This window comes from Globicephala melas, chromosome 13, assembly GCF_963455315.2.
Source record: "Globicephala melas chromosome 13, mGloMel1.2, whole genome shotgun sequence".
Taxonomy (NCBI): Eukaryota; Metazoa; Chordata; class Mammalia; order Artiodactyla; family Delphinidae; genus Globicephala; species Globicephala melas.
The window spans coordinates 77,965,164-77,991,191 of record NC_083326.1 but is presented as its reverse complement, the minus strand read 5'-3'; the positions used below and the strand labels follow the sequence as shown (position 1 = coordinate 77,991,191).

Sequence of the window (26,028 nt, the reverse complement as noted above, 5' to 3'; positions counted from 1 at the left end):
CAGACATCTCAAGTTAATGATTTTAGTGCTTTTCTATATATGAAAATATGCAAGGGTCTGGGCTTATTAAAAATCATTCCTTTGATAAGCATCTTAACTATGTAGGGCCAGTACCCTGTTTTTCTCCATCCTGAATCCCCGTCAGGGTGCACCATCGGGGGCAGCTGATGGCTTGATGGTTCCAGCATTCTTTGTTTACTGAAATGGGAGGCAGCATTCTTTGTCCACACCCCGAAAAATTGGCCCGTGCTGGTGGGTGAATCTGATAATCACACCAAGGTGTGTATTATGACAGTTTGGGAGTGTGTCCTGAATGAATAAAAGGGGTTCTGCAAGGGCGGAGACAGAAGCAGACTTAGCCTGTGGTCAGCAGACGTGTGTTTCTGCAGGCAAGAGCTTGAGTTAGACCTAAAGGATGAGTAGGAGCTGCAGACACTCCAGGAAAGTGGCCCTGGATTAGCAGGTGGGAGGGAGAGTCTAGGGGCTGTATCAGAAGAGAAAGGATGTGTTTGTTTATTTCGAGAACGAGGAAAGCCATAGAAGATGTTGAGGGGGATTGAAATGGTCTCTCTAGTTGGACTGTGGCGATCTCGTGGGAGAGGAACGTCGAAGTCCTCCAGCCAAAGATAACCAGAAATACACCGATGGTCCACAAAGATAGGGTTATTCTTTTGCTACAGCAGGGAGAGGGCACCCAGGAGGAACTCTGGGGAGTCAAGGATTTGGGCTTTTGCTAGGGAATTTTAAACAGGAACTCAGGTAGTGGGGACGAGCTCTGTGTTAAATACAGTCAGCAGTTCAGCGAAAGGGTACATTAAAAACTTAGAATTTTCCCTGTTGCCAAAATGGAAAGAGACACATTCCCTCCTTCCTTTCTTAGAATATTTCCTTGACAAATTCTGTATGTGTCAATCTTTCCTCTGTCTCTTTGATACAGATGTAAATCTTTTCTGTGGGTGCTATTTTTATTTTTTACTATGGTAAACTGTACATAACAGGAAATTTACGATTTAAATATTTTTAAGTACACAATTCAATGGCATTAAGGGCATTCCTCTTGTGTAACTGTCACCACTATCTCTTTCCAGAACTTTTTCATCACCCTGAACGGAAACTCTGTACCCATTCAGCAATAACCCCCCATTCCCTCCTCCCTCCCAGCCCCTGGTAAACCTCTAATCTACATTCTGTCTCTATGAATTTGCCTATTCTAGATGTTTCACAGAAGTGGGATCATACAGTATTCGCCCTTTTGTGTGAGGCTTCCTGTACTTAGCAGCATGTTCTCAAGGTTCATCCATGTTGCAGCACGTGTCAGTGCTTCACTCCTTTTTATGGCTGAATACTACTCCACTGTATGTCTACCGTACATTTTGCAAATCTTTTCAAAGGCTCAATAAGCCTCTTGCCAATGTCACAGCCCAGAAATGTTTCTCTTAAGGGCCTGGGAACCATCTCTTTGAAATGTAAATATCAAGGAAGGTAGTGTCCTTTTCTCCCTGCGATGTGGGAGTCTAAGCACTCCATTTCAGGCTGTAACCACCAGCTTATCACAAAGATGAGCAATTTTATTATTCCTTGAGACAAAGGCAGGTAGTACAATGTGTACCCCATTTGCCAGGTGACCTTAGGATGAACTTGGAAAGAATAAACTAGGGAAAGTGTGATCAGGTCCTCTTACTTTTTAAGTGAATGGTAATTTACAAGCCACCATTAATCTCAGAAGCATGTACACGAAGAAATGTTTGGCTGTATACAAAAGGGTGGGATTTCTTTCTGTCTTTGTAATCTCATTAGCAGGTTACCTGCGATGTGCATCACCATCTAGTTTAATGCTTGTTCAACAATAAAACTGTTCTCCTTTCCTAGGGTTTGGAGAGGATTTTCTGGATCGGCAGGAGAGTTTAATTTTAATTTGTCATTGAAAAGAAATCCATAGTCGTTCACAAGAATGTCTTACCAACCACCTGTGCAGCTGTGGGGGTCTGCCTTCCACTTAACGGGCTGCAAACCTTACCGAGGTCTGCGTGTCACCAAGGCTGATATTCACATGGACTGGGACAGTGGCTGAGGAGACAGAGAAGGAGATAGATTTGAGAAATATTAGGAGTGATCTTTTAGAGAAGAGAATTGCTTTCCTGTTCCCACAAAAAAGTTTCTCTGAAGAAACTGAGGCACAGAGAACTTAACCTCTGTTGGGCATTTGAATACAGGTAGTGTTTCCTAGCACACTTTAAGATCTCAACACTTTTTCCAGGCCCTGTGGGATCTTGAAAGCATGCAGTGCTTGAAAGCAGAGACTCTGGAGCTACAACCTGATTCTAATTCACAGTTGCCCGGCTGAGCCCTTCCCCATTTCCCGACCTACAAAATCAAGAGCACAAAAACAAGGTTCTTTTCAGCTCCTAGGCTTTGGGTTTATGTCTTATGCAGCAACAGGACCTGATGTATATATATTGTTTCATTTAACAGGAAGATCTATTGTTATCCCCATTTTATAGATGTGGAAATGGAGGCTTGGATATGTTATCCTCTATGGGGCATTGGGATACAGAGGGTGAGGAAAAGAGAGGTCGCAAGGATGGCAGCAGGTTCCAGTTTTGCAGGAAGGGAGGGATGGTTGGTCCTTTCCAAGGCAGGAAACTTTGGGAGGGGACAAGGTAAATTACAGGGGGTGGGGATGGGAGAGAGGCGGGGGAGGACTTTGAGCTCCTGGGAGGCAAGGACACTGTCTTATTCACCTCTGTATCCCCAAGGCACACAGCCCAGGGCCTGTCACGAAACTAAACTGAGTTGGAAAAATAAATAAATAGGTGCAGGCACGGAAGTAAGAGAGTGCCCACCCACAGGTGAATGGGAACTCCTGTTTGGAGGATTCAAATCCAGGTTCGACCACTTTTTGTCTCTGTGACTTTCAACTAGTGACTCCCACCTTTATGAGCCAGGTTTTCCTTATCTGTAGAACGTATATAAAATGTGGTACCTATGGCAGAGGGCTCAAGTGAGGCGTCCTTGAAGAACGGATTTAGAGTGCTGGGCAGGGCACCCGCTCATGAATATTAAGTTTGTTATTATTACAGCATACTGTTTAGCATACAGTCAAGCAGAGTCAAGCGGATCTGGATTAGAATCTAGGACAAGGGACTCCCAACAAGTCCATCTATCTCCCTGAACCTCAGTTTCCCCATCTGTAACTTGGGGAGAAGAACAGTTCATAGGGTTATTGGTAAGGGCCGACGAGCTCATTGACAGGAAACGCTCCGCACACATAATAAACATGGATGCCACTATTATTGTCCATTCACAGCTTCCAGGCCCCACCGCGCTGTTATTTTCCAAAACGCATTTCCTTTCCTTGGCCACAGCTCAGCCCTTCGAGAGCAGCTGGGGCCGAGGGGGTGTGGCCACGGGCGTGGGTGGGGCGACCGTGGCGCCCACCCCTCAAGGCGGGTGGGCGGGGCGAAGCGGGGCGCCCTGGCGCGCGCGCGCGCGCGCGCGGCGGCCCCAGGTACGCGGACAAGATGGCGGCGGCAGCGGTCGACAGCGCGATGGAAGTGGTGCCGGCGCTGGCGGAGGAGGCCGCGCCTGAGGCAGCGGGCCTCAGCTGCCTCGTCAACCTGCCCGGCGAGGTGCTGGAGTACATACTGTGCAGCGGCTCGCTGACGGCCGCCGACATCGGCCGCGTCTCCAGCACCTGCCGGCGGCTGCGCGAGCTGTGCCAGAGTAGCGGGAAGGTGTGGAAGGAGCAGTTCCGGGTGAGGTGAGCCCGCCGCCCGTGCCTCCCGCGCCCCCTCTCTGCGCCCCCCGGGGCCCGGGCCTGGCCGCCCGGAGCCGCCACCTCCCTGCCCGCGCGCGGACCCCACCTCCGCATCCCACCCCCGGACCCCTTCCCGCGGACAGACAGACAAAGGCCTCCAGGCCGCCGGCCCCTCGGTCCACGCCAGGCGGACCCGCCGGTGTCCAGATTGCGCATTGGGAAGCGCCCAGCAGCCGGCCCCTCCATAAAGGATGACGACCGTGGTATCACGGCTAATCCATCATGCGCGCTTCTTTTGTGCCCGACTCTGTGCTAGAATGTTTACACGGACCGGGTGATGCAGTGCTGCTTACAGCCCTTTGAGGAAGCGGGCGCATCCTCCCCTGGCTGTTGGCTGAGAGCACAGATTTCGGTGTGGGACCCGGGATACAATCTGGCCCTGGCGTACTCGCCGTGCGACCTTAGGGGTAGCGACTTCCCTTTTTTGAGCCTCATTCATCGACTTTAAACGGTGTTGATTAGACCTAGCTTTTACTGTGGTGATTAGATGAGCTGATGTATAGGGAGCACTTACACAGGGCCCGGCTCTTCGGAGGCGCGCAATTAATGTTAACTGTGATTGTCATCACTATGATTGTTGTTGCTCCCACGGTCCGCATTTTATAAACGGGGAGTGGAAACACGGTATTCATACTGCTACGCCAAGGTCACGCCGTAAGCGAGTGCGTGCGTGCCGGGTGGAGATTTGAACTAGGTCCATCGCCAGGGCCCCTCTGACCCCTAAACCCAACCGCTTTCCCTGTTTTCCAAGGCTGCCTTTGATTCGTGTTTGTCTGCCTTTGAGGCTCTCTTAAGCTGAGGGGGTGTTTCTCTCCTTGTAGGTGGCCTTCCCTTATGAAACACTACAGCCCCACCGACTACGTCAATTGGTTGGAGGAGTATAAAGTTCGGCAAAAAGCTGGGTTAGAGGCCCGGAAGATTGTAGCCTCCTTCTCAAAGAGGTTCTTTTCAGAGCACGTAAGGATCTGTTGATGGAGCTCTAAGCATTTGCATGGTAGTGGTGTCTGCGTCTGGGTCTGTAGGCATGAGCTCATCCAGCTCTTTTTGCTATCTCCCTTTTCAGTGCTCTCACAATCCCTTCCTCACTTAGATGGCTGCAAGAGTCATTGTGTCCTTTTCCTGCTATCCAGCAACGTGAAGCCATTTGTCCCTGCCAGCTTTACTTTTCTAAAGCCAGAGAGAATGGGGGGAGAGGGGGAGGGAGAGGGAAGGAGGCACCCGCGGCGCAGTGATCAGCATTGTTTCTCTTTAATTGGGTTAAACATATATTTTGCAGCCTCCACATGATTGGGGGTATTATCCATGATTAAACAGTACAGATTTCACCCAGTTATTTTCCAGAAGCGTTGCCAAAATTAATATGGTTCTTCTCTCTGGCTTTGCAGGTTCTAACCAGTAGTGAACTGCATTATTTGTTAAGGTAACAGAGGATTAAGACATGTCTAAAATCAAGACATCCCTGTAAATCAAGAATTATTACTCCCTCAATTAAATCGTCTTGTATTCATTATCCCTGGAAAGTTATTTTGTTTGTTTGTTTGTTTTTTAATATTGCTGAAGTGCATGGGTTGGTTGGTTGGTTTCCCTTCCACAGAATCTCTCACAGAAGTTTCTGTATCGGGTCCTGATTCTTAACTTTTTGTAAATTCTGGAAAATAGTCCACGCTAATATTTTAAGTTTATTTCTGATCAGAGGTCTAGAAATGGAGCCAGTCTGATTTATTTTACTATCCTGGTTTACTAAAGATTAATTCCTATTTCTGATTTTAATTACTATTGCTTAATGGAGTTCATACGTTTTGAAATGTTTTCAAGGCTTTTCAAGTTTTGAAAGGGAAAATTTGAACTTTGGACAAATTTGAACTTGTTCCCCTATAGAGAATAAAACGAACTATTTCCTAGTGTAATTCATTTCTATAAATGTTTGTTCATGTTAGAATGGTCAGAATTTATGTCCTACTTTGGATAAGCCATACGCTGGCTAAGAGCATTCATCATGACAGGTATTCCATTCTGGTTTCCATGTGTTTGCACATACATATATGTGGGTGCTGGATGTGTTTAATGCACTTGGACATGGGCTGCTAGTTTGCTGTCTCTACTTACAGTCCAGCTGGTTTTGTATGCATACTTAACAGCCTGTGCCTTTGTCTAATAATAATGCATTGTTGTGTTTTTTCCCCAGCTCCCTCTTTCCCTGTACCTCTGCTTGATTAGAAGCGTGTCAAGGACTTTGAACATAACAGGAGTATACTTAGGATTGATCTGTGGGTGGATGATTACTTTGGCTCAGGACCCTTGTATTCCTGTGTTCTCAACATGCACACAGGTTGACAAGAAATTTCCTGGCTACTTTCAAAAAGAAAAGTGGGAGAAGTAATAGAATTTTAAACCAAGGGGAACTTAAAACTCATTGGTACCACCACCTCAATTTACAGAGGAGAGACGTGCCCAGTCGGTTGAGAGTTGCCCAAAGCACTGGACTTCTCTCCCGGGCCCTGCACTCCTAGGTGAATGCAACGTAGACTGCACAGAGTAGTTGTTGTGAATTAGGAGATTTTTGTATTTCTAGTCCTCATTTCAGAGCTATTTTTCTTCTCATTTCCGATGTAAGTTATCGCTCTCAGAAATTCCAGTCTTTGAAGATATAATTCATTTACAGCTAACAGTTATGATCTGAACAAATGATTGTTACTCCACATGTTCCTTTGCACCTCTAGTGGGTGGGTGGTGCAAGGTAGTGTGGGAGAGGTGTTAACCACTTCCATAGAAATGAGCAGCTTTGTTTGCAACTCAGATTTGTGTGTGAGAGTGACAACAACATTCTTACTCGTTACTGAGGCCTCTTTGTGTCTCTTCTTCATAGGTCCCTTGTAACGGTTTTAGTGACATTGAGAATCTGGAGGGACCAGAGATATTTTTTGAGGATGAACTGGTGTGTATCCTAAATATGGAAGGGAGGTAAGCTGTAGATGTATCAGGGATTTTGTTAGTTTGTTTGTGTGTTTTAATAATAACCCCAGAATTAATTGCTGTAATTTGTATGTGACTGAACTGTGGTCCATGTATTTCCAAATATTTCATGTTACATTCATGTTGCCATAGTTACATTTTTGAAAAATTCCGTGTATATAAGGTAAATACACCAAGACAATTGATGTTTAAAGAAATGGTGCAAAAATCCTTTTGGGAGAATTAATATTTAGTCCTCCTATGGGTCAAATACTGTGCTCTGGGTACTTGTATCTGTATATCATTTGGGTAGTACAGATTATCTTTTCTTTGTTGTCATCTCTTCATCTACTACCACCAAATTTGCCTGTCATGAGTTGAATTTAAAAAATTTAAAAAATTTCTTACGTATGTCTTAATGTAATGGATAATTTTTTTTTTTTTTTTTTTTTTTTTTTTACAATTTCTGAATTCTGGTAAGCAGTAATCTTACTTTGGCGATGAACATTATAGATATTTGGTTGAGCCTTTTTTCTCTCCTGATTAAGAAGAATCCATTCTCTCTTGGTTGTTGCTTAAATTTTTTTATGCCTTATATTTTCTGCTGTGAAGGTTAATTTCCAGTTTACCTGAAAGATGACTTGGCTTCCAGCTTATCTGGAAAAAGTTAAGCTTAACCTACGAAAAAGATTTTCTGCTCTAAAAGTTCTAGAAACTTTACTAGTGATGGAAGATAAGAGTGCTAGTTTAACATATTCCTTAAGAGAGATTATTGTGAAATGTCTCACAAACAGGGAGCAAGACATTTTTCTTGTTGTTTGCAAGGGGGTTTAGGAGAGAGAAATATCTATCAGTGGAACAGCTGTGGGGAGAGGTAAGATGTGTCACTATTCTAGGCCTTGGATGAGTTCTGATGCAGAGGTCACTTTTCTGTTTCTATTTTGGTTTATCTATAAATGAATTGAAGTGGGATCTAATAGTCAGTATTGTGCAGCCTTAAAAATAAAAGTCGACCTGGCTTTTTTACATACATACACATAAACTTTTAGATACATAAATATTATACATACTCAGTTTATTGGTTGTTTTGGGTTTGGTTTGATGTTTAGTGCAGACTTTTATTTTTTTTCTTATTTATGTTGTTTTTTTCCTTCCTTCTCCCTCCGTTTGCACTGCCCTTCCCAGCCCCCACTCCCGTAATTTATGATGACAACCTAGGTTGTTTGCTTCCATGCTAATATGATATACATGCGGATGGAGGGGGATCGTCACTTTACAAAACTGAGATCAAATAATAGGTACTTTTCAATATCTTTTTTTCCTCATTCAACATTGCCCCGTGGAAATCTATCCTAATCAACGGTAAAAATCAAATTCACTTTTGTTAATGGCTGCATACTGTTTTGTAGTGTATACCATAACTTATTTAATCATCCCCCATTAATGGGTGACCACTTTCTTCTCCATTTTGTTACTAGGGAGGGTGGTGTTCCTAGTGCTTTCATTTCTGAGTATTAGATTCCTGGGGATGGGTTTCCCAGGTCAGACTATAGAATGTTGTTTGAAAAGCATAAGAGATAACATGTCCTTGAATAAGAAGACTTACCATCATGAAAATGTTGATTCTTCCAAAATTAATACATAAACTTAGTGCTTTTCCAGTTAGGATCCAACAAGAGTTTTGGGAGGGGAGAGTTCTGTGTGTTTTGAATGGATAGTATTGTCATAAAACATATACAGAATAGTAAATTCACAGGAGCCAGAAAAAACAATTTTTAAATAATCACAATGGGAAACTTGCATCACTAGATATTAGAACATATTATGATACTACCTGTTATCAAACAATACAATATTTGAATAAAAATAGATAGCTACATCAGTGGCAAAGGATAATTCAAATTCATGTCTCAGCATAACAGATAATTTAATATATTTAAACTCAGAGGGGAGAAGATGGGTTATTTAATGAATGGTATTGGATATAACTGAATATCCATCTGGAAGAAAGTAAAACTTGTATCATATACAAAAATTAAATTCCAAGAGATTAAACAACCTAAAATTTAAAACTGTCACAATGAAAATCCTTCAAGAAAATAGGAGACTTCATGTACAATCTGGGGATACCTCCTTAACCAAGACTGGTAATGCAAAAGCAATAAAAAAAAAAAATGACAAATGATTTTGCAATTAAACAAATAGACTTGTATGACCAAAGAAACCATAAACAAAGTCAATAGAATCCTTAAAATTTCTAAAAAGAAATTGAAAAATGTACAAAGGATAAGAGGACAACATTCTCAGAAGAGCAAGTCCAAGTGGCTGGCAGTCAAGTAAAAAGACTTTTAAGTTCACTCTTCGAAGAAATATTAAATAACAATGAAATATTGCATTTTTCCTTATCAGATTGGTAAAAAAAAAAATAGAGACTAAATATGCACAGCCACTAAAAGTGTGTATCGTTATAGTCTTCTTAGAAATTATCATAAGTATGTTACCCTTTGGCCTGACAAGTATTTTGAACCTAAAACGGGGTTGTTTTTTAATAATAAGGAATACTCTCATGTTTGTAAGTGTTTGGGGATGACGGTTTTCATGAAGGACCCTCTTTGTATTCATTCCTGGCAAATGCTTGTTGTTTGGATATGGAAAGCATAGGAAGGAAGAAGGGTAGTTGGTGCTAAGGCACCTGTCCCTGGGTATTTAAAAACAGTTTACATTTATGGTGTTCTATGTGGTCTTAAAAGAAGAGTACATCCTACAAATAAAGATTTGAAGCAACATATTAAAAGGGCATACACTATATCTGGGAATATTGACCCAGAATGACCAGCACTGAGACATATTTCAGTAAAACTACTAGATTTTAAAGACAGAAAAGTCCTTTGAGGATCCAGGCAAAAAAGACAAAGCCACTTATAAGGGAGAACAAATCAGAAATCATTAAACTTTTCAACAGCAGTACTCTCTGCCAGAGAAAAAAAAGAGTAACACATTTAAGATACCCAAGGATGGAAAATGTCAGCCAAGTATTTTTATATCCAGCCAAACTGACTTCCAAGTGTAAGGGCTGTGGAAAAACTCATCCACTTGAAAGAACTCAGGGACTTCTTAGCCCTACCTGAAAAATATGCTAGAAAATGAGCTTCAGACAACCAAAATAACTAAAGAGACCCTGATGCAAGAACTAGTGGTGAACATTAAATACATATTTACTTGTAGAATTAAATCCAAGTGACAGGTGGTAGGGGAAAAAGTATTGTATGTGATGGCTGTAAGCCCTGACAGTGTAGATACAACACAGCTGTCCAGAAGAAATGAGCAGAGGACGGGGGAGATTGTGAACAAAATACTTAGGTGTTTTCAGGAATCATCAAGGTGATAAGAATATTGGTCTTGTTATTCTGAGGCTGGTGTGTGTGTGTGTATAGAAGAGAGCGAGGTAGAATAAAGCAAATGAGTGATGATGTGGCATTCTAGCTCATCACTGGCATCCTGAAGAAGCAGGATTCTCCTGGAGGAAAAAAAGATACAGACACAAAACAGAAGAATAGTTCTGAATTTGAATTAGATGTGTCAGTATGAATTCATGAGATATTTTATGTTTAAATACGTGTACGTATATGTGTGTGTGTGTGGGTACACACCCTTATACACTAGACTTCGTATCTGCCCACTGAAAAGGTCTAGAAACAATAACCAACCTAGTAGAAATGATCATCCCTAGCACTCAGATTGTGGTCTTCATACTACTCCCCATCAAAAGCAGCCAGGGTGTTTGGAGAAACGCCTGATTCTAGGTCCAGAGCAGGAAATGTAAAAGATGACCCTGGAAGCATCTGGGAAGCCTAGAACCAGGTAGCGAGAAAAGTAACAATATTTCATGTCAGAAGTATTCAGGGGCCAACGTGAAGAGGCTTCCTTTGGCCAAAGATGTAGCGATTTGAGCATCAGTGTGGACAGTAACTAGAATGGGTGGAAATACAGCAAATATGTTTAGCCCCATGAGTTCATAATAATACTTAACAACAACTAATTGGTCACCTTTGGAGGATAATAACAACCCAAATTATTATTTTGGAAAACGATAAAGGGAAAGAAGTGAATATTTATCCTGCCTTTTCCTACATACTATGCCACTGGGGGACCAAATAGTAGGTGAGGGGAAATTATTCTTTATAGAAGTATTCCAGCTAATAATTAAAAGGGATGGCTGCATTAGAACATCACCACTTCATGGCCTCTAATGAATTAACAGACCTGGGCCTTTGAGTAGCAATGGCTGCTGACATCACAGAAAGAGACAACCAAGGCATGATTGCCTCCTTGTGGAACTCACTACCGCCTATGAAGTCGTCTTGCCAAGTAAATGGAATCTGAATCTGATCAAGCCTCTACGTCCAATTTACAGGAATTTAGAAGACAGAAGAACATGTTATGCTACACCATGTGGATGCAGTCAACAAATTCCAGACTATGGGAAAGTACAGGTCAAACAACCAGGTTTCTTCAACCAATAAAATACAAGGGGAAAGAAGATGAAGGGGGATCCTGTGAATTAAGAGACTTGAAAGCGTGTGAACAGACTAGTCTGGAGTGTTAGGGACACACATTTGCAAACTCTAGAGGAAAGCAAGGTAGTGATGACCACTGAGGTGTGGTTGTGATCATTGTCACGGGGGGGGGAGAGGGCCCATGGGGAGCTTCTGGGTTTTCTGCAGAGTTCTATTTCCTGGCCTAAGTGGTGGGTACAAGGGTGTTTCCCTTATAATAATTCATTAGGCTATTCGTTTGTTTCGTGATTTTCTAGATTGGTATACTTTACAGCTCAAAGGTTAAAAAGCTAGTAAAACCTAGGTCTGCTCATTTTCTCTTACTCCCTGAAGATTGGAGAGTCCTTTATTTATGAAGCCAGGCCAATAAGTTAATCATTGATTGTCTCCCTCCTACTTCCCATAATCCCTGTGCATATTTGGGAGATCTGATGAAGAGTTTCACTCATTCAGCAAGTATTTATTGAGCATCTGCTGTGTGTCAGACACCATTCTAGGAGCTGAGGATACAGCAGTGAGCAACGCTTAAAAAAAAAAAAAAACCTTGCCTTCATGGAGCTCACAGTCTAGTGGAGAAGAGAGATGCTTAACAAAGTTAAGATATTAATTATATTAGAAAATGAGAAGTGCTATAGAGAAATATTAACCAGGGGAGAGGGTAAGGGAACGATGGGGGGGGGTACAATTTTAAATAGAATGGTGGGAGAAAGCCTTACTCAAAGCGACATTTCAGTCAAAACCTGCAAGGAGATGAGGGCACAGATTGCAGATCCCCAGGGAAGGAATGTTCTAGTCAGGAGGAATTGAGTGTTAAGGCCTAAGGTGAACTCCAGCCAGGTGTGAGGAAGGAACGGCCGGGAAACCAGCATTGCTGGCGGCTGGACTGGGTGGGGAGGGTGATACAGGAACTGAGGGCAGACAGGTAACGGGGCGAGAGTTTAAAGGACCTTTTAGGTCATCATTAGGACTTGGGCTTTTATATACTTTGATCGAGGTGGAAAACCATTGGAGAATTTGGGGCAGAGGATTTTTGTGCTATGACTTAACATGTCACCTGGCGCCCTCTGGCTGCCATGTCGAATGTAGACTGTGAGGGGCAAGGATCAAAGCAGGAAGCTGCTATGATACAGACAAAAGAGGACGGTGGTTTAGATGAGTTGGACGTGCTCACATTTCTGATATATTTTGACGATAGGACTAAGAGCATAGGTGGATGGATTGAATATGGCTGTGAGAGAAAGCAAGGAGTCAAGGATGGCTCCGAGGGTGTCCTAACTGGATGGTGGAGTTGCCTTTATCTGAGATGGGCATGACTCTAGGAGGGGAAGAAAGTTAAGGTCTCATCAGATACTGAAGTGGGATGTGGTTGTAGCAGTTGGATATACAGGTGTGGAGTTTAGGGGAAAAACCTGTTCTGGAGAATAAATTGGGGGGTGTCAGTATGGATGGTGTCTGAAACCTTGAGACTGGATGAGATGGCAGTGAGTGTAGAAGGAGAAAAGCAGCAGCCCAAGGTCCGAGCGGCCAGAAAGCTTCCAAATGCCTTTCTCCTGTCTCCTGAGACTCACCCAGCTCCCCTGACTTTTCAGGTTTCTCTTTCATTTCCTGTTAGTAAATCTGAAGCCAAATGGATAACTGTTTCTTGAATTTCAGCACAGCTAATTTAGTGTTAAATTACAAATGCCAAACCCTAAATTGTGCTGTCTGCTTCCATGATAAGTACTATATGCTTGTGAGCCAATTATACTTTTCTTGTTAAGTAGACTCTTAACGTGGTATGATTAGTGTGAAGTAAAAAAATGGATAATTGAGAATTTTAATATCTTAATTCTTATTGACTCATTGCTTGTTTGTTTGTTAATTTGTTTTTTCCAGAAAAGCTTTGACCTGGAAATACTACGCCAAAAAAATTCTTTATTACCTACGACAACAGAAAATTTTAAATAATCTTAAGGCTTTTCTTCAGCAGCCTGATGACTATGAATCATATCTTGAAGGTGAGACTTTAACACTGATATTTTGATAGGCAGCTGAGTTGTCCTTAAGAGCAGCAGTGAAAGTGGCCCTGATGGAAAAGCAGTGGAAAAGTAAACTGTGCTACATGGGCCTCTGGAGGTTGGGTTGTATGGTCTGATCAATTAGGTAGGCAGAACGATTAAATTCAGAGCTAAGATCTGGTCAGAATCTTTAGCTTCAGTTAAAGAGACAGTGTTTATAAAGATGCACCATCGGGCTTCCCTGGTGGCGCAGTGGTTAAGAATCCGCCTGCCAGTGCAGGAGACATGGGTTCGAGCCCTGGTCCGGGAAGATCCCACATGCTGCGGAGCAGCTAAGCCCGTGCACCACACCTACTGAGCCTGCGCTCTAGAGCCCGTGAGCCACAACTACTGAAGCCCACGCGCCTACAGCCCGTGCTCTGCAACAAGAGAAGCCACCACAATGAGAAGCCCGCGCACCGCAACGAAGAGTAGTCCCCACTCGCCGCTACTAGAGAAAGCCTGTGCACAGCAACAAAGACCCAACGCAGCCATAAATAAATAAATAAATAAATTTAAAGATGCATCATCGGTTCAAAGCATGAGGCTGACATTTTAACTAATGAGGTTAATTCCCTGTCTCTCTAAGCTTTGAAACCTCACTTCAAATCAGAAATAAATGTGTCCAGTTTTGTCTCCATGTGACCTCGAGCAAATCCCTTAACCTCTCTAGTTGGAGTTTAATGAGGACAAAATGTTCTTGCGTGTCAGTGAGTCTCATTGTCCATAATGAGAACTGAGTGGAAAGAAGTCCAGTGGACAGGCAGGATGAAGGGAAGAACTTTCTGTTCCTACTGAGTTGAGCAAGAACAAAATGTGACTTCATTTTTTAAAAACTATTTTAAATTCCTAGCATATTACACAAACACTCCCACAAATTATGGTTATGAAATACAGATATGACTCTTCCTTCACTTTCATTCCCTACTCCCAGCGACTTACCCAATTCATTGATTCTTCTTCCTTTCCAGCGTTTCTCATAGTCGTGTCTCCGTTCTGTTCTTGGTCTCACGCAGGCTGTTGCCACCTCTCCCAGCAGCAGCTTTCTAAGTGATACTTGCTTTCATGGGCATCACGCCCTCCTGCTCTCAAGTCAGCCGGCGTGCAGTGCCGGCCTAGTCTGAAACCCAGCCTTTTCAGCACTCCATGTGAGCCTGCGACATGGCCAGCTGATTTCCTTTGTAAAATTAAATCTCTGCCTGCTTTCAGTGCCCTCCATAATTCAGTCAGGCCTTTCCCCATCACTCTCTAAAATGTCCCATTTGCTCCAGCCAGGCCACTATCCTCGCTGGCGCCATACACATACACCTGGCTTCACTTCCTCATTCGAGGTATCCCTCTTCCTTAGGATTCCCTCCTAAATCCTACTCACCCTCCGAGTTCATTTCAGGTTTCACTTGCATGAAGTTTCCCTGATACCTGCAACACTTGCAGATTTTACTGCCTCAGACCTGCAGTAGCGGTGGCTAGTAAACCCTGTCCATCCTCTCTGTTTCCTGTGTGTACAGGTTGTTTCTTTAACAGTCACTGTTTCTTGTGTTCCTTGTCCTCCACAGTGTGTAGTGCAGATTCTTATTGATTGATCTTGTTGATTATACCATCCAGAAGGACATGAAGTATCTGCTTCAGTTCATTAAAATAAAATATCCTCACCACCCTGGAATCTTCACATATGCATCCCGGAGTTAAGAGGCATCTTGTGTTTATTCCACAGTCAGGAATAACTTGACAAGCTTTATTTATGAAAACAATTACTTCTCTTTCATCTTTCAAATATTAAGTAATATTATAATTTTCAGCAGCTCGTTCACATCAGTGCTGTGGACATTGGGTAGCTGTTGAAGGTTTTTAACTAGTTGAGTGAATAGAAATTGGCTCCAGGGTTTTGATCCTTGGTGACCAACTAGAACCATCTGATGCCGTTGACGAAGGCTAAGAAGCAGCAGTCAGATAGAACAGGCTGCGGAGCTGTGCAGCATAAAGCCCTTCAGCCGACAGGTGGGGGAACTGAGTCCCGAGGAGACCCAGGAGCTATTCCCTGGCTGGTGGCAGAACTGGGGCTGGTGTCCAGGTCTCTTGATACCCACTGGGGTGTAAGTAGGGGATCCAGGTCCTGAGCTGGTTTGAGACCTTGAATTTAAAGTGACTCTACAGCTTCCCGAGTGAAAACGTCCTATAGCAGATGAGCAGGTTAGCCCACTGGGTCTCGGGTTAAAAAGTAACCTAAGGTGGTGAAGAGTAGTGATTTTTGAGAGACAGTATCTCTGGTGTGCTCTGTACAACTTATTAGCTGTGGGTTTCCTGAGTGTAACTATTTAATTTCAAAGTCCAGTTATCTCCAAAGTCCATTTACTGGCTCACCTTTCAGAGGAATAATTTGTTGAAATGGTATATCTGACATTGAGGGCTTTCAACTATTATTTTTTAAGTCTCAATGAACTGTCTTATAAGTTTTCAGAGTTGTTGGATTTTGAACTGTAAGAAAATTAGGGACAGAGAAGTAGCTTGAAAAGATCTCCTTTATGGTATTTATTTCTCTTCCTAGTAGACTGTGGAGATACGGCATGTATCACACAGTTCTTTTGAGTCCATGACCTCTGAGAGAGTTTTGGTATATTAAAAAAATAATAACGAAATGTAATCTTCTTTGTTGTAAGAATGTTGCTCCTTCTCAGTGTATTAGCAGCAGCCAGACCTGACATCCGCGATAGGAGCCACATCTGGAGGAGTGGTGTAAAGAGCTGTGGCCCCAGGAGTCTGGGGTGAATGACCACTGATAAGAGAAGGTGGAAGGAGGAATTTATTCAGTAATTCTTGTTCATTTCAGGTGCAGTGTATATTGACCAGTACTGCAATCCTCTCTCCGACATCAGCCTCAGAGACATTCAGGCCCAGATTGACAGCATCGTGGAGCTTGTTTGCAAAACCCTCCGGGGCATAAATAGTCGCCACCCCAGCTTGGCCTTCAAGGCAGGTGTGGAACTGCTTTGAATACAGCTGTATTTGCAAAAGAAAACGTAGAGTAATTGATTAATTTGGGGAATTCTGCAGTGCATTCCCATTATGTCCCAAAAAATCGACTGATGATACAACCACATGTACACCTGGATGATGTAAAAGACCTCAAATACGTATTGTCTTTTCCACCCTGGGTTGGTAACACCTGATGTATATTCTTAGGACATTGCCAGTGTCTGCATGTTAAAGGTTATTTGGGACACTGGTCACAACGTTATTTGTGCTTGTGTCCTCAGAGTAGGTCTCTGTATTTCAGGTGAATCCTCCATGATAATGGAAATAGAACTCCAGAGCCAAGTGCTGGATGCCATGAACTACGTCCTTTATGACCAACTGAAGTTCAAGGGGAACCGAATGGATTACTATAATGCCCTAAACTTATATATGCACCAGGTAAATATGTGTATGATAGAAAATATACTAATTATATATATATTAAGCTTATCTCTGATAAACTGTACAGTTACTGAGGGCAAGTAATAGATTTTGTTCATCTCTCAGTGCCCGGTGAAACTCATTTTTGCCTCTACTGTGAGGATATTGCTGTGGCTTTTACCTGCTTCATCACAGAGCATCCTCTGAAAACCCTTGAAGTAAATTCCTGACTAGAAATAGGACTTCTCCGACTCAGTGTGATCAGTTTGCATCTTGTGAACACTAAACTATGAAACTAACCTTTTTGCACTGGCTTCCAGGAAGACTGGAGGAAATACATGACCAGCTACGTCATTGATGCTTGTTTTTTATTTGCTTCCTACTTGTCTCTGTTTTCGTATCTGTTCTGTTGCTCTCTATGAGACTTGTATTTTCTTTTGTCATATCTTACACACGTTATCTGAAATGGCCTTACGTTCTTCCTAGAAGAAGGAGGGCCTAAATCACAGGTCTGCACACTTTTTCTGTGAAGGGCCAGACAGTGATTCTTCTTGGCTCTGCAGGCCACGTACCCTCTGTCCTAACCACTCGGTTCTGCCATGGTCAAGCGAAAGAAGGCACAAACCATACAGAAACAAAGGCATGTGGCTGTGTTCCAGTAGAATGTCGTATGTGGACATGGACATCTGAATTTCATACAGTTCTCATGTTTCATGAAATAGTATTCTTTTGACTTTTTTAAACATAAAGAAATATTAAAACTCTTCTTATGCAAGCCATCCAAAAACAGTTGGTGGGCCCGATTTGGCCCATGGACTGTAGTCCGAGAGCCCTGATCTAAGTAAATGAAATATTCATCCACTTAAGCCTGAAAACCTGTCCTCTCACCTGATGCACAGTAGGTGGCCACTGAGAAGGTGTGGGGAAGGGGTGAGAAGGTGTGATTCATCTCTGTGAAGCTAAAGCCTTCTTTTCTCTGCTAGGTTTTAATCCGCAGAACTGGAATCCCAATCAGCATGTCTCTGCTCTACCTGACCATTGCCCGGCAGTTGGGGGTCCCACTGGAGCCTGTCAACTTCCCCAGTCACTTCTTACTAAGGTGGTGCCAAGGTGCAGAAGGGTGAGCCATCCGTGACACATCGTGATTGCCCTGAGGATTCATTTCCACTGTGCTGAGAGGAGATGTAACAACAGAGGTTAAAAGGGGGCCTAGGGTGGTGATGGAACTGGTTTGCTCTTGACTGTATCCACGTCCGCGATCTGCTCGTGGGAGAAGTGCGCTCTGGATCTTTGTCTTATTTCTCAGAACTGCATGTGAATCTCCAATTACCTCAGAGAAAACATTTAATTTTAAAGAACAGGACTAAGAGTTCAGGATCTTATGTGAATCTCAGAGTCCCTTTGTTCCGAAGCAAATCAGTACAAAGAGTTCTTAAAGAAACTGTTACTTCCCAGTCTTCCGTAAAAATCTCCCCCCAGAAGAGAGGGAAGGAGGGAGGGAGAAGCAAGGGAGAGGGAACTGGGCCCAAGTTCTTCATCCATGTGCAAAAGCAGATATTCAGGTTCTCAGCAGTGGCACTCCTTTTAGGCAAGGTTGGTGACCTGAGGCGCATTTTGCAGACCAGGTTAATGAGTTCTATTTTGTTCTCTTGTTTGGGACCTGGTGTCCTATTGGACATAAAGCTCCTTTTCAGCTATAGTCTAGAGAGACGGGTCTCTTTAAAAGTGCCATCTAGAGGGAAAAGAAACATAGTTATTTAATTACATCCTGTTACTTCAAACTACTTCTTAATGACTGGCTGTGGTACTGTTCGGTGAAGTGATGAGTGGAATGATAGAAAGTAGCTGAGCTTTGAAGTTTGAATTTAGACCTCGGTTTCCTCTGAGCCTCAGTTTCTTCCTGTGTAAAATGGGGCTAATGTTTTTCATAAAGTGGTTTGGAGGGTTAAATGAGAGAACCCAGTGCTTTACACGCCTGGTGGAATTTCTCATGCTGGTCTCTATATTTCCACCTCCGGGTTTAGGAAATAAAACTTGTCTGTAAGTTGGCGGCTCCTCGGTATTCTTCCTTATCCCTTTCCCTCCTCTTCTCTCTAGAGGTAACCGCCAGTTAGTTTGAAAGTATTTGTTATTTCCATGCAAATTTTAATATTTCGTTACATGTGTATGTTTCCTTGAATAGCGAGTACAGGCTTCCCTTGTTTCCCAGATATAATCTGTTCCTTAAAATGTATTGGATGGTTTCTCTTTTGGATAGCAGGCACCCATTTTCCATTATTTTAAATGAGAAAAGTGCTTTTTCAGCTCATTCCCTCTCCCTGAATAACCCAACCAATTTCCCCCAATATCTCTAAAATATTCTTAAATGCTTATATAATGGTCCACCAAGGATTTCTGCGTGATATAAAGCATTTAAAACACCAATTACCATGTTACTTACCACAGTGACCTATTGCCGGGCACATTTGTGTGTGGTAACAGGATTGTTTTTCCTTCTTTAGGCTACAGTGAGCATACACCACAATGCAGATGAACAGTGAAGTGGTTTGGTAGCACCCCAAGCACCTGGCAGACACAAACACTGAGACCCATAAAGGGCTGGCCCGCTGGGGAGAGGCCGGGAGGTTGGCGGGAGAGCGCACAGCTGCTGGGCTGCAGGCCCTCTGCGTCCTGACTGGACTGCTCCTCGGGCCCGTGGTCTCTGTCTGCACCAAGACCATAGTGTCACGTTGACTGTGGCATTATCGTTAGCCCTAATGACTGGTGGGGCGAGGCCCCCACGGGGTCCTTTAGAATTGCCCTGGCTCCTCTTAGCCTGGTGTCCATGTGCAGCTTTAGAATCCGTTTGTCAGGCGCCTCGAAGCTCTGGTATGGTAGCTGGGCCCAGAGCTCCTCTGGATTCGTGGATTCACGTGAGGCGTATGGCCTGCTTGCGCTTCCCTGCTCAGTCTGTCTGTCTGTAAACACATCTCCTTGCACGTTTAAGTCATCTTTAATGTCCTTAAAAATATTTTATTGTTTTCTACATCCAGCTCTTTGATATATTGCTAGATTTATTCCTGGGTGCCTTAACTTTTTGTTGCTATTGTAAATGGTAATTGTTTAAATTACGCTGTCTGTGTATTGGTGGTGCACAGGGACATGGTTGATGACTTAGATCTGGGTCTGATTATCAGCACCTCTGCTGGATCAATTATTAGTGCTAATAATTTGCTAGGTCTTTCAGCTTTTCTATGTAGACCGTCATATTGTCTGAACTGCGACAGTTTTATTTCCTCTTTTTTTTCCCAGCTGTTGTATGTTTGTGTCTCTTTTACTTATTCTGCTGGCTGGGTCCTCTTGGACACAGTGAATAGAAACAGTGATAGCAGGCACTCTGCCTTGGGTATGACTTTAAAATTTCATCTCAAACATGATGTTTGGGAGCAGTACCTTCCATTGAGATGATCAAAGCTGCCTTCTGAAGTTGTAATTTGGGACTTCCCTGGCGGTCTAGTGGTTAGGACTCCACGCTTCCACTGCAGGGGGCACGGGTTCCATCCCTGGTCGGGGAACTAAGAGCCTGCTTGCCGCATGGTGCGGTTAAAAAAAAAGGAAAAAACAATAATAAAGTCGTAATTTGCTAAGAGTTTTATTAATAACTAGGATTTTTTTCCCCCAAATTTCTTTTCTGTGTCTACAGATAGGATGTGGTTTTTCTCCTTTAGTCTGCATGTGGTGAAATGTTTTAGCGTTCAGTCCTCCTTTCATTCTTAAGGAGCATCTGACTTACTCATGTGGATTTTTATACATTCGCTGTGTTTGATTTGCTCATATTTTGTTTAGGATTTTTGCCTGTAAACTTGTGTGCATTTGTGTGGTTCTCCTAGACCCAAAAAAAGGGTTGAAGAGCATTCCTTATTTCTGGAACAATTATATATGTCTTGCTAAAGGCAGGCTATTAATACGACTGAGAAGAAATCTGACTGGGCTTTTAGCTGCCGAAGAGAAAGTCTCTATCAAAGTGAAACAGTTGCTCAAAGAAAAAAAACACAGCTATCCCTGAAACAAAGTCCCACCTCAATCCCTCAGGAGTCCTCGTAGGGTGAATGCAGTATCGTTAGAGGTCCTGAGGTGAGAACCTGCTTATGTGACCGCCTACCAGCCCGGCTCGGCGTGGGCCACCCCTACGTGCGAGAGCTCGGGTCGTGGAGGGCGGTTCCATGGGAGGAGTGGGAGGTGGAGGCCAGGGATGCAGCTCTCCGGGGTCTGGAGCAGGATCCCAGCCTGAGCCTCCCGAGCGCATCTGCAGAGCTGAGGCCAGAATCCTTGTGGCCCCAGGCCCCATAACTGTCATCACAGCCTCAAGGGGCCCGGGATCCGCAGACGTTAACTGCTGCTACTCTGTGAAATTAATAGACTGGCTCAGGCATTCCAGAAATATTTCTCTCAACCAGACTTCTGATAGATAGGCCTGGCAGTGAGTTTTAGAGTTAATCTCTCTAAAAAACTATATTAAATGGCATAAACCAGTGCTATTTCTCAAGTATCAGTGTACTGCAATCTTAATACAGCAGAGTGTGTATAGAGGTCAGATTTCAGACTTTGGGCAAGGCCTTGATATTTTCAGTAGAAATGCCACTGTGTTAACACTCATTCTCTGATTTGAGCTACTTATTATGGGGTTTTAAATATTGACTTGTTCAGCTCTGATCTGAGATACGACTCACTACGTGTGCTCTTTGGATAGGGCAACCCTGGACATCTTTGACTACATCTACATAGATGCCTTTGGGAAAGGCAAGCAGCTGACAGTGAAAGAATGTGAATACCTGATCGGCCAGCATGTGACTGCAGCGCTGTATGGGGTGGTGAACGTAAAGAAGGTGTTACAGCGAATGGTGGGAAACCTTTTAAGCCTGGGAAAGCGGTAAGGTTTTCTTGGTTTTCCAGTACTTCCGCGGCGTGTGCGTCTTTGGAGGTGCAAATTACTTACAGAGAATTTTATTTAATGAGCCTACCTGTGATACAGAGAAGCAGCGGATGCTTTGTGGCACAGTTGGGACAGCTGCAGCTATCTACCCACCATGGGAAAAAACTAGTTCCCTTGATGTAATGCTATCCAGACTTAGGATGTGCTGAGTGACTTTTCTTTGAGATCTTTGCAGTGGACTTGGGCGAGTTCTCTTTTATAAATGCTGAAAGCATTCTCCAGTAACAAGAATATTTTAGACTGGCAACAATTACTTTTCACCTCCTAGTGCTTTGCTGTCTTGGAATTTATACCTTTCTATCACTTAGGTAAGAGGACAAACAGAAGTATGAAACAGTCTTGCTTCTGAGTCCAAGGAAAATTGTCTTACAGGGAAAATAGAAATTTATAGATTGGAGTATTCGTTTTCTGCCTAATGGCAGAATTTCTTTTTAAATAAACTTTATTTTTTTAAGAACAGTTTTAGGTTCACAGCAAAACTGAGCAGCAAGCACAGAGAGTTCCCGTTTACCCCCTGCCTCTGGGCACACGCGGCCTCCCTCGTTTCAACAACCCCCTCCCGGGAGCAGGGTGTTCGTTACAGTTGATGAACCTACCTTGGCACGTCATTATCGCTCCAAGTCCATAGTTTACATTGGGTTTGCTGTTGATGGTGTACATTCTGTGGATTTTGACGAGCAGGTAATGACGTGTACCCACCGCTGTAGTGTCATCTAGAAGAGTTTCACTGACCTAATAGTCCTCCACCTATTCAGAGTCCATTTTTAATTTATGTACAGTGTTATCAAGGTGGCTCTGTAAGGAAAACGGTTACGATTTTAACTTAGTGGAGTACGAAATTTCTATTTCTTGTGTATCTTTTTTTGTTAAGAGTGTTGTAACTTTGCTGAAGAGAGGAAGTATCAGAATCAGAGAACGTGTGGGATTTGTGTCCATTACTTTTAAGATCTGGGCCTTGAAAAAGAGGGTCTTAGCTCAGAAGCAAACAGGATAAAACACAGATTTCTTTCCCCACAGGGAAGGCATCGACCAGTCGTACCAGCTCCTGAGGGACTCCCTGGATCTGTACCTGGCGATGTACCCGGACCAGGTGCAGCTCCTCCTTCTCCAAGCCAGGCTCTACTTCCACCTGGGCATCTGGCCAGAGAAGGTAATTATTTTACTTTGATGCTTTGCACCTGCCTTAGAGAGGGAACTCCTAGCTGAGAGGCAGCGCTTACAAGTTTATCCTTGTATTAACCTGGAGGATAAACACAGATTTATTCAGTCTCCTGGTGTTGACCCATTGATTTAACTTTTTGTCTCCTTTTATTCTACTAAAAATTAGTTATCCTGCCAGGAATTGCCCATTCTCTCTGTGATCAGTGCCTTAAACTCCCAGAACCACAAGGCCTCGGCCCTACCTCTCACCCACTGGTGCCCCAGAGATGTATTTTCCCAAAGCCACCCTTCTCAAGGGGAAGCAGAAGTTTCCATATTCATCCTCCAGCTGTGCTGTTAGCAACTAAATTGACCGCATGTAAATAGCCCTGCATGGCGTAGGAAAGTGAGATCTTAGATGTGTTCAGGTCCAGCTGCTGGATGCTTTTAGGACTGCTTATGCCTTTGGAAACTGTTGGGTTTTACTGTTCCACTTGGCTCTCTCAGGTTTGTGACGCCCCCTTCGGCCAGCAGGAAGCCCTGTCAGAGGCCACCATGTTTGGGGTCGGCACCACTGCTCAAGAGCTGCGGGTGCAGCACATGTATGCTTCCAGCCATGCAGCACAGTGCAGGAGCAGCTGCTCGTCCCCATCATGCCCTTGCTTGGCCATGGGAATATGTTAATAGTCCACTTTGTTTAGACAGCCGGGTGAGAGACTTGAATTCTAAGCTCTCACAGGAACATCACCATAAAATCATCAGCCCTGTCACTAGAGAGTGGTAAAATCTTCCTTGAGAAAGTAAATAACCTCAGTGACTCACCGTTGCTTAGATTTACATTGCCTCATTTATTCACAGTGTCAAAGATCTACCGTAGTTCTAGGAAAGGATGCGTCAGTAGGAAAATCCCTGAGCCCCTGTCTTCAGATGTCATCTACAGCCCAGGCAGTGGCTGTCCTCCCAGTACACCCATGTGATGCGATAGAAGAGTTACTGGAACACTAGGCTCTCTACCAAGGTCACCACCTGCTTCCCACGACCTTGTCCAGAATTGAATAGTTTACTTTTATTTTTTACTTGATTTATTTTTGATACCAGGATATACATAACTAATTCCTTTCACTTTTTACTGTACATTAGTTCAGGAATTTCATGATAATTTGTAAAATGCATGGTTCCTCATAAGTAGATTCTGTACTTAAATTACACATCAGCCTTAGAAGGAGTAGGGTTGACATCGCCTTTGGGAGGAACGTCTGTAGAAGCCCTGGCATCCTTCCCTTTGATGACAGGCTCAGTTTAGGGCTCCTGTGCTATCTCTGGGGGAATTTCCTTGGTATCCTCCTCAGATGGTCAGGATTGCCTTCCTTCCAAGCAGATGTCACTGGAACAAGTTCCAAAATTGTCACACGCAGAACATTTTTCCCCATGATGACCATTCATGGGCTGCTGGGGTCAGGCACCTAGACGCTCCCTGCATCTAAGCTCAGGAAGGGAAAGTGGCTCCTTCCCCACGTGTGGCAACTGTCTCGCCTCCATGAACTGTGCTGTAACTGCAGGAAGGACCCCATGACAGTGGAGGAGAGCTGGGGCCCAAAGCGAGGAAGGCTCCAGGGGATGCGGAAGCAGTTAGAAAAGGGTCCTTTCCGGAGAAAGGGTTTGAGGTGGCCCTAGAAGGCCGGGGAGCGATTTCAGAGCACAGGGAAGTAGGTTCCTCCAGTGGTGGGGACGGCTGGGAGAGCTCAGTGCTGCACACCTCCAGTACCTTCTGCCAGCCCTTTGGGGTGGCTACTTTTGTTTTGTTTTTTGCCCTTTTACAAACAATGAAACCGAGGCACCGAGAAAAGTTAAGTAGTTTGCCAAGGTCTCCCGCACAGAACTTGATGGCATCAGGCGTTCAGATTCACAGCCCACCCACACGCTTCACCCCTGTGGACCAGGGCCAAGGCGAGATTGTTTCTGAAGAAGGCAACAGAAGGGCACTTTCTACTCCTGCTGCTAAACCTACATCCTTGTTCCGAACCGTAGTTATCCCTTCCCTCCATTTTCCACATTCAGTGGAAAAGATGTCCCTCAGTCTTCCAAGGCAAAACTCCGTGTGCTCTGGATCCAACCTGCTGCCTGTCCTTGGACTACTAAGTTTTCCTTTATTTCTTCTTCTGTATCTGCAGCTCCCTGTCAGCATTAAACATACTCAGGTCTCCCTCATCTTTGAAAAAAGAGAAGGAGAAGCCTCCGACGACAGCCCCCGGCTTTGCCCATGGCTCCATCTTACCTCCCTCTCCCAGCCTGGCCAGGGTCCTTGTGATGGCCTCCCCCTCACCTCCCCCGCACTGCGCAGAGCATGGGGCTCCATTCCCAGCCCTCCCCCACGTGAACTGGAAGCCCATGACGCCTTCTTGCTAAACCTTTCTCTTTGTTGCCAAATCCAGTGGACACTTGTCTTTCCTTATCTTTCTTGATCACTTGGAGGTCATCCCCCCACTCAAAACACTGTTCCTTTGATTCTGGTCCCCTCTTCCCAGGCTCTCGCTAGTTGCTGTCCTTTGTCTCTCCCTTTAAGGCTGTACACTGTGGGGTAGTTTCTAGACTTCTTTCTACTGTGCACAGTTCCCCTCAGTGATCTCACCAGCTCTCCTTACCTCAGTTACCATCTGTAGGTCAGCAGCTCCCGAATCTCTGATCTCCTGCCTCTGAAACCCCTCCCTGCCCCTCTGCACCATGACGGCCCTGAGCTCGCCCTTCCACAAAGCTTGTGCGGAGTGTCTCGCAGCTGCTTAACCATCCTTCCGCACGAGACCGTGCTCTTTAAGGTCAGGGACCATGTCTTGTTCTTTCCTGTAGCTATTCCCCTTGCTCTCAACACAATTCCTGCCACCCAGTAGGTACAACATTTTATTTGAATGAATGATTAAGAAATGACAGAAATTCGTTAGCTGTGAACAAGGAAGGAGGCTCGAAGAGAATATCCCAGTTTTCCAATAAGGGAGGCCACTTTAAAAGTTGAAGTGTGTGGGGAACTGACCTGTTTCGGGGTAGGAGACAGTGTTCCGTCTGGGATATGCTGAGTTTGATTGGCATGACCTGGAGCCATGGAGTACCGCGCTTGGTGGGCGCTCTTGGCATCAGCATCTAGTAGCTGAAGTCCCAAAAGTAGAAGAG

At 44.0% G+C, this 26,028-nt stretch overlaps 1 protein-coding gene across 2 annotated transcripts in view; it reads left to right on the top strand.

Annotated features, from left to right (window-relative positions):
* The first annotated feature begins 3,479 nt into the window (after positions 1–3,479).
* Positions 3,480–26,028, top strand: part of FBXO21 (F-box protein 21) — a 38,812-nt gene continuing 16,263 nt past the window's right edge. Inside the window, exons 1-9 of one of the 2 annotated variants that reach the window (XM_030860412.2) lie at positions 3,480–3,760; positions 4,639–4,774; positions 6,684–6,778; positions 13,201–13,322; positions 16,189–16,335; positions 16,636–16,772; positions 17,738–17,874; positions 21,484–21,663; positions 22,744–22,876. In XM_030860412.2, the coding sequence (XP_030716272.1) occupies positions 3,522–3,760; positions 4,639–4,774; positions 6,684–6,778; positions 13,201–13,322; positions 16,189–16,335; positions 16,636–16,772; positions 17,738–17,874; positions 21,484–21,663; positions 22,744–22,876 (1,326 nt within the window). In that variant the 5' untranslated portion in view covers positions 3,480–3,521. The remainder of the gene's footprint in view (positions 3,761–4,638; positions 4,775–6,683; positions 6,779–13,200; positions 13,323–16,188; positions 16,336–16,635; positions 16,773–17,737; positions 17,875–21,483; positions 21,664–22,743; positions 22,877–26,028) is intronic. The other variant, XM_030860415.2, reaches the window with a different exon arrangement.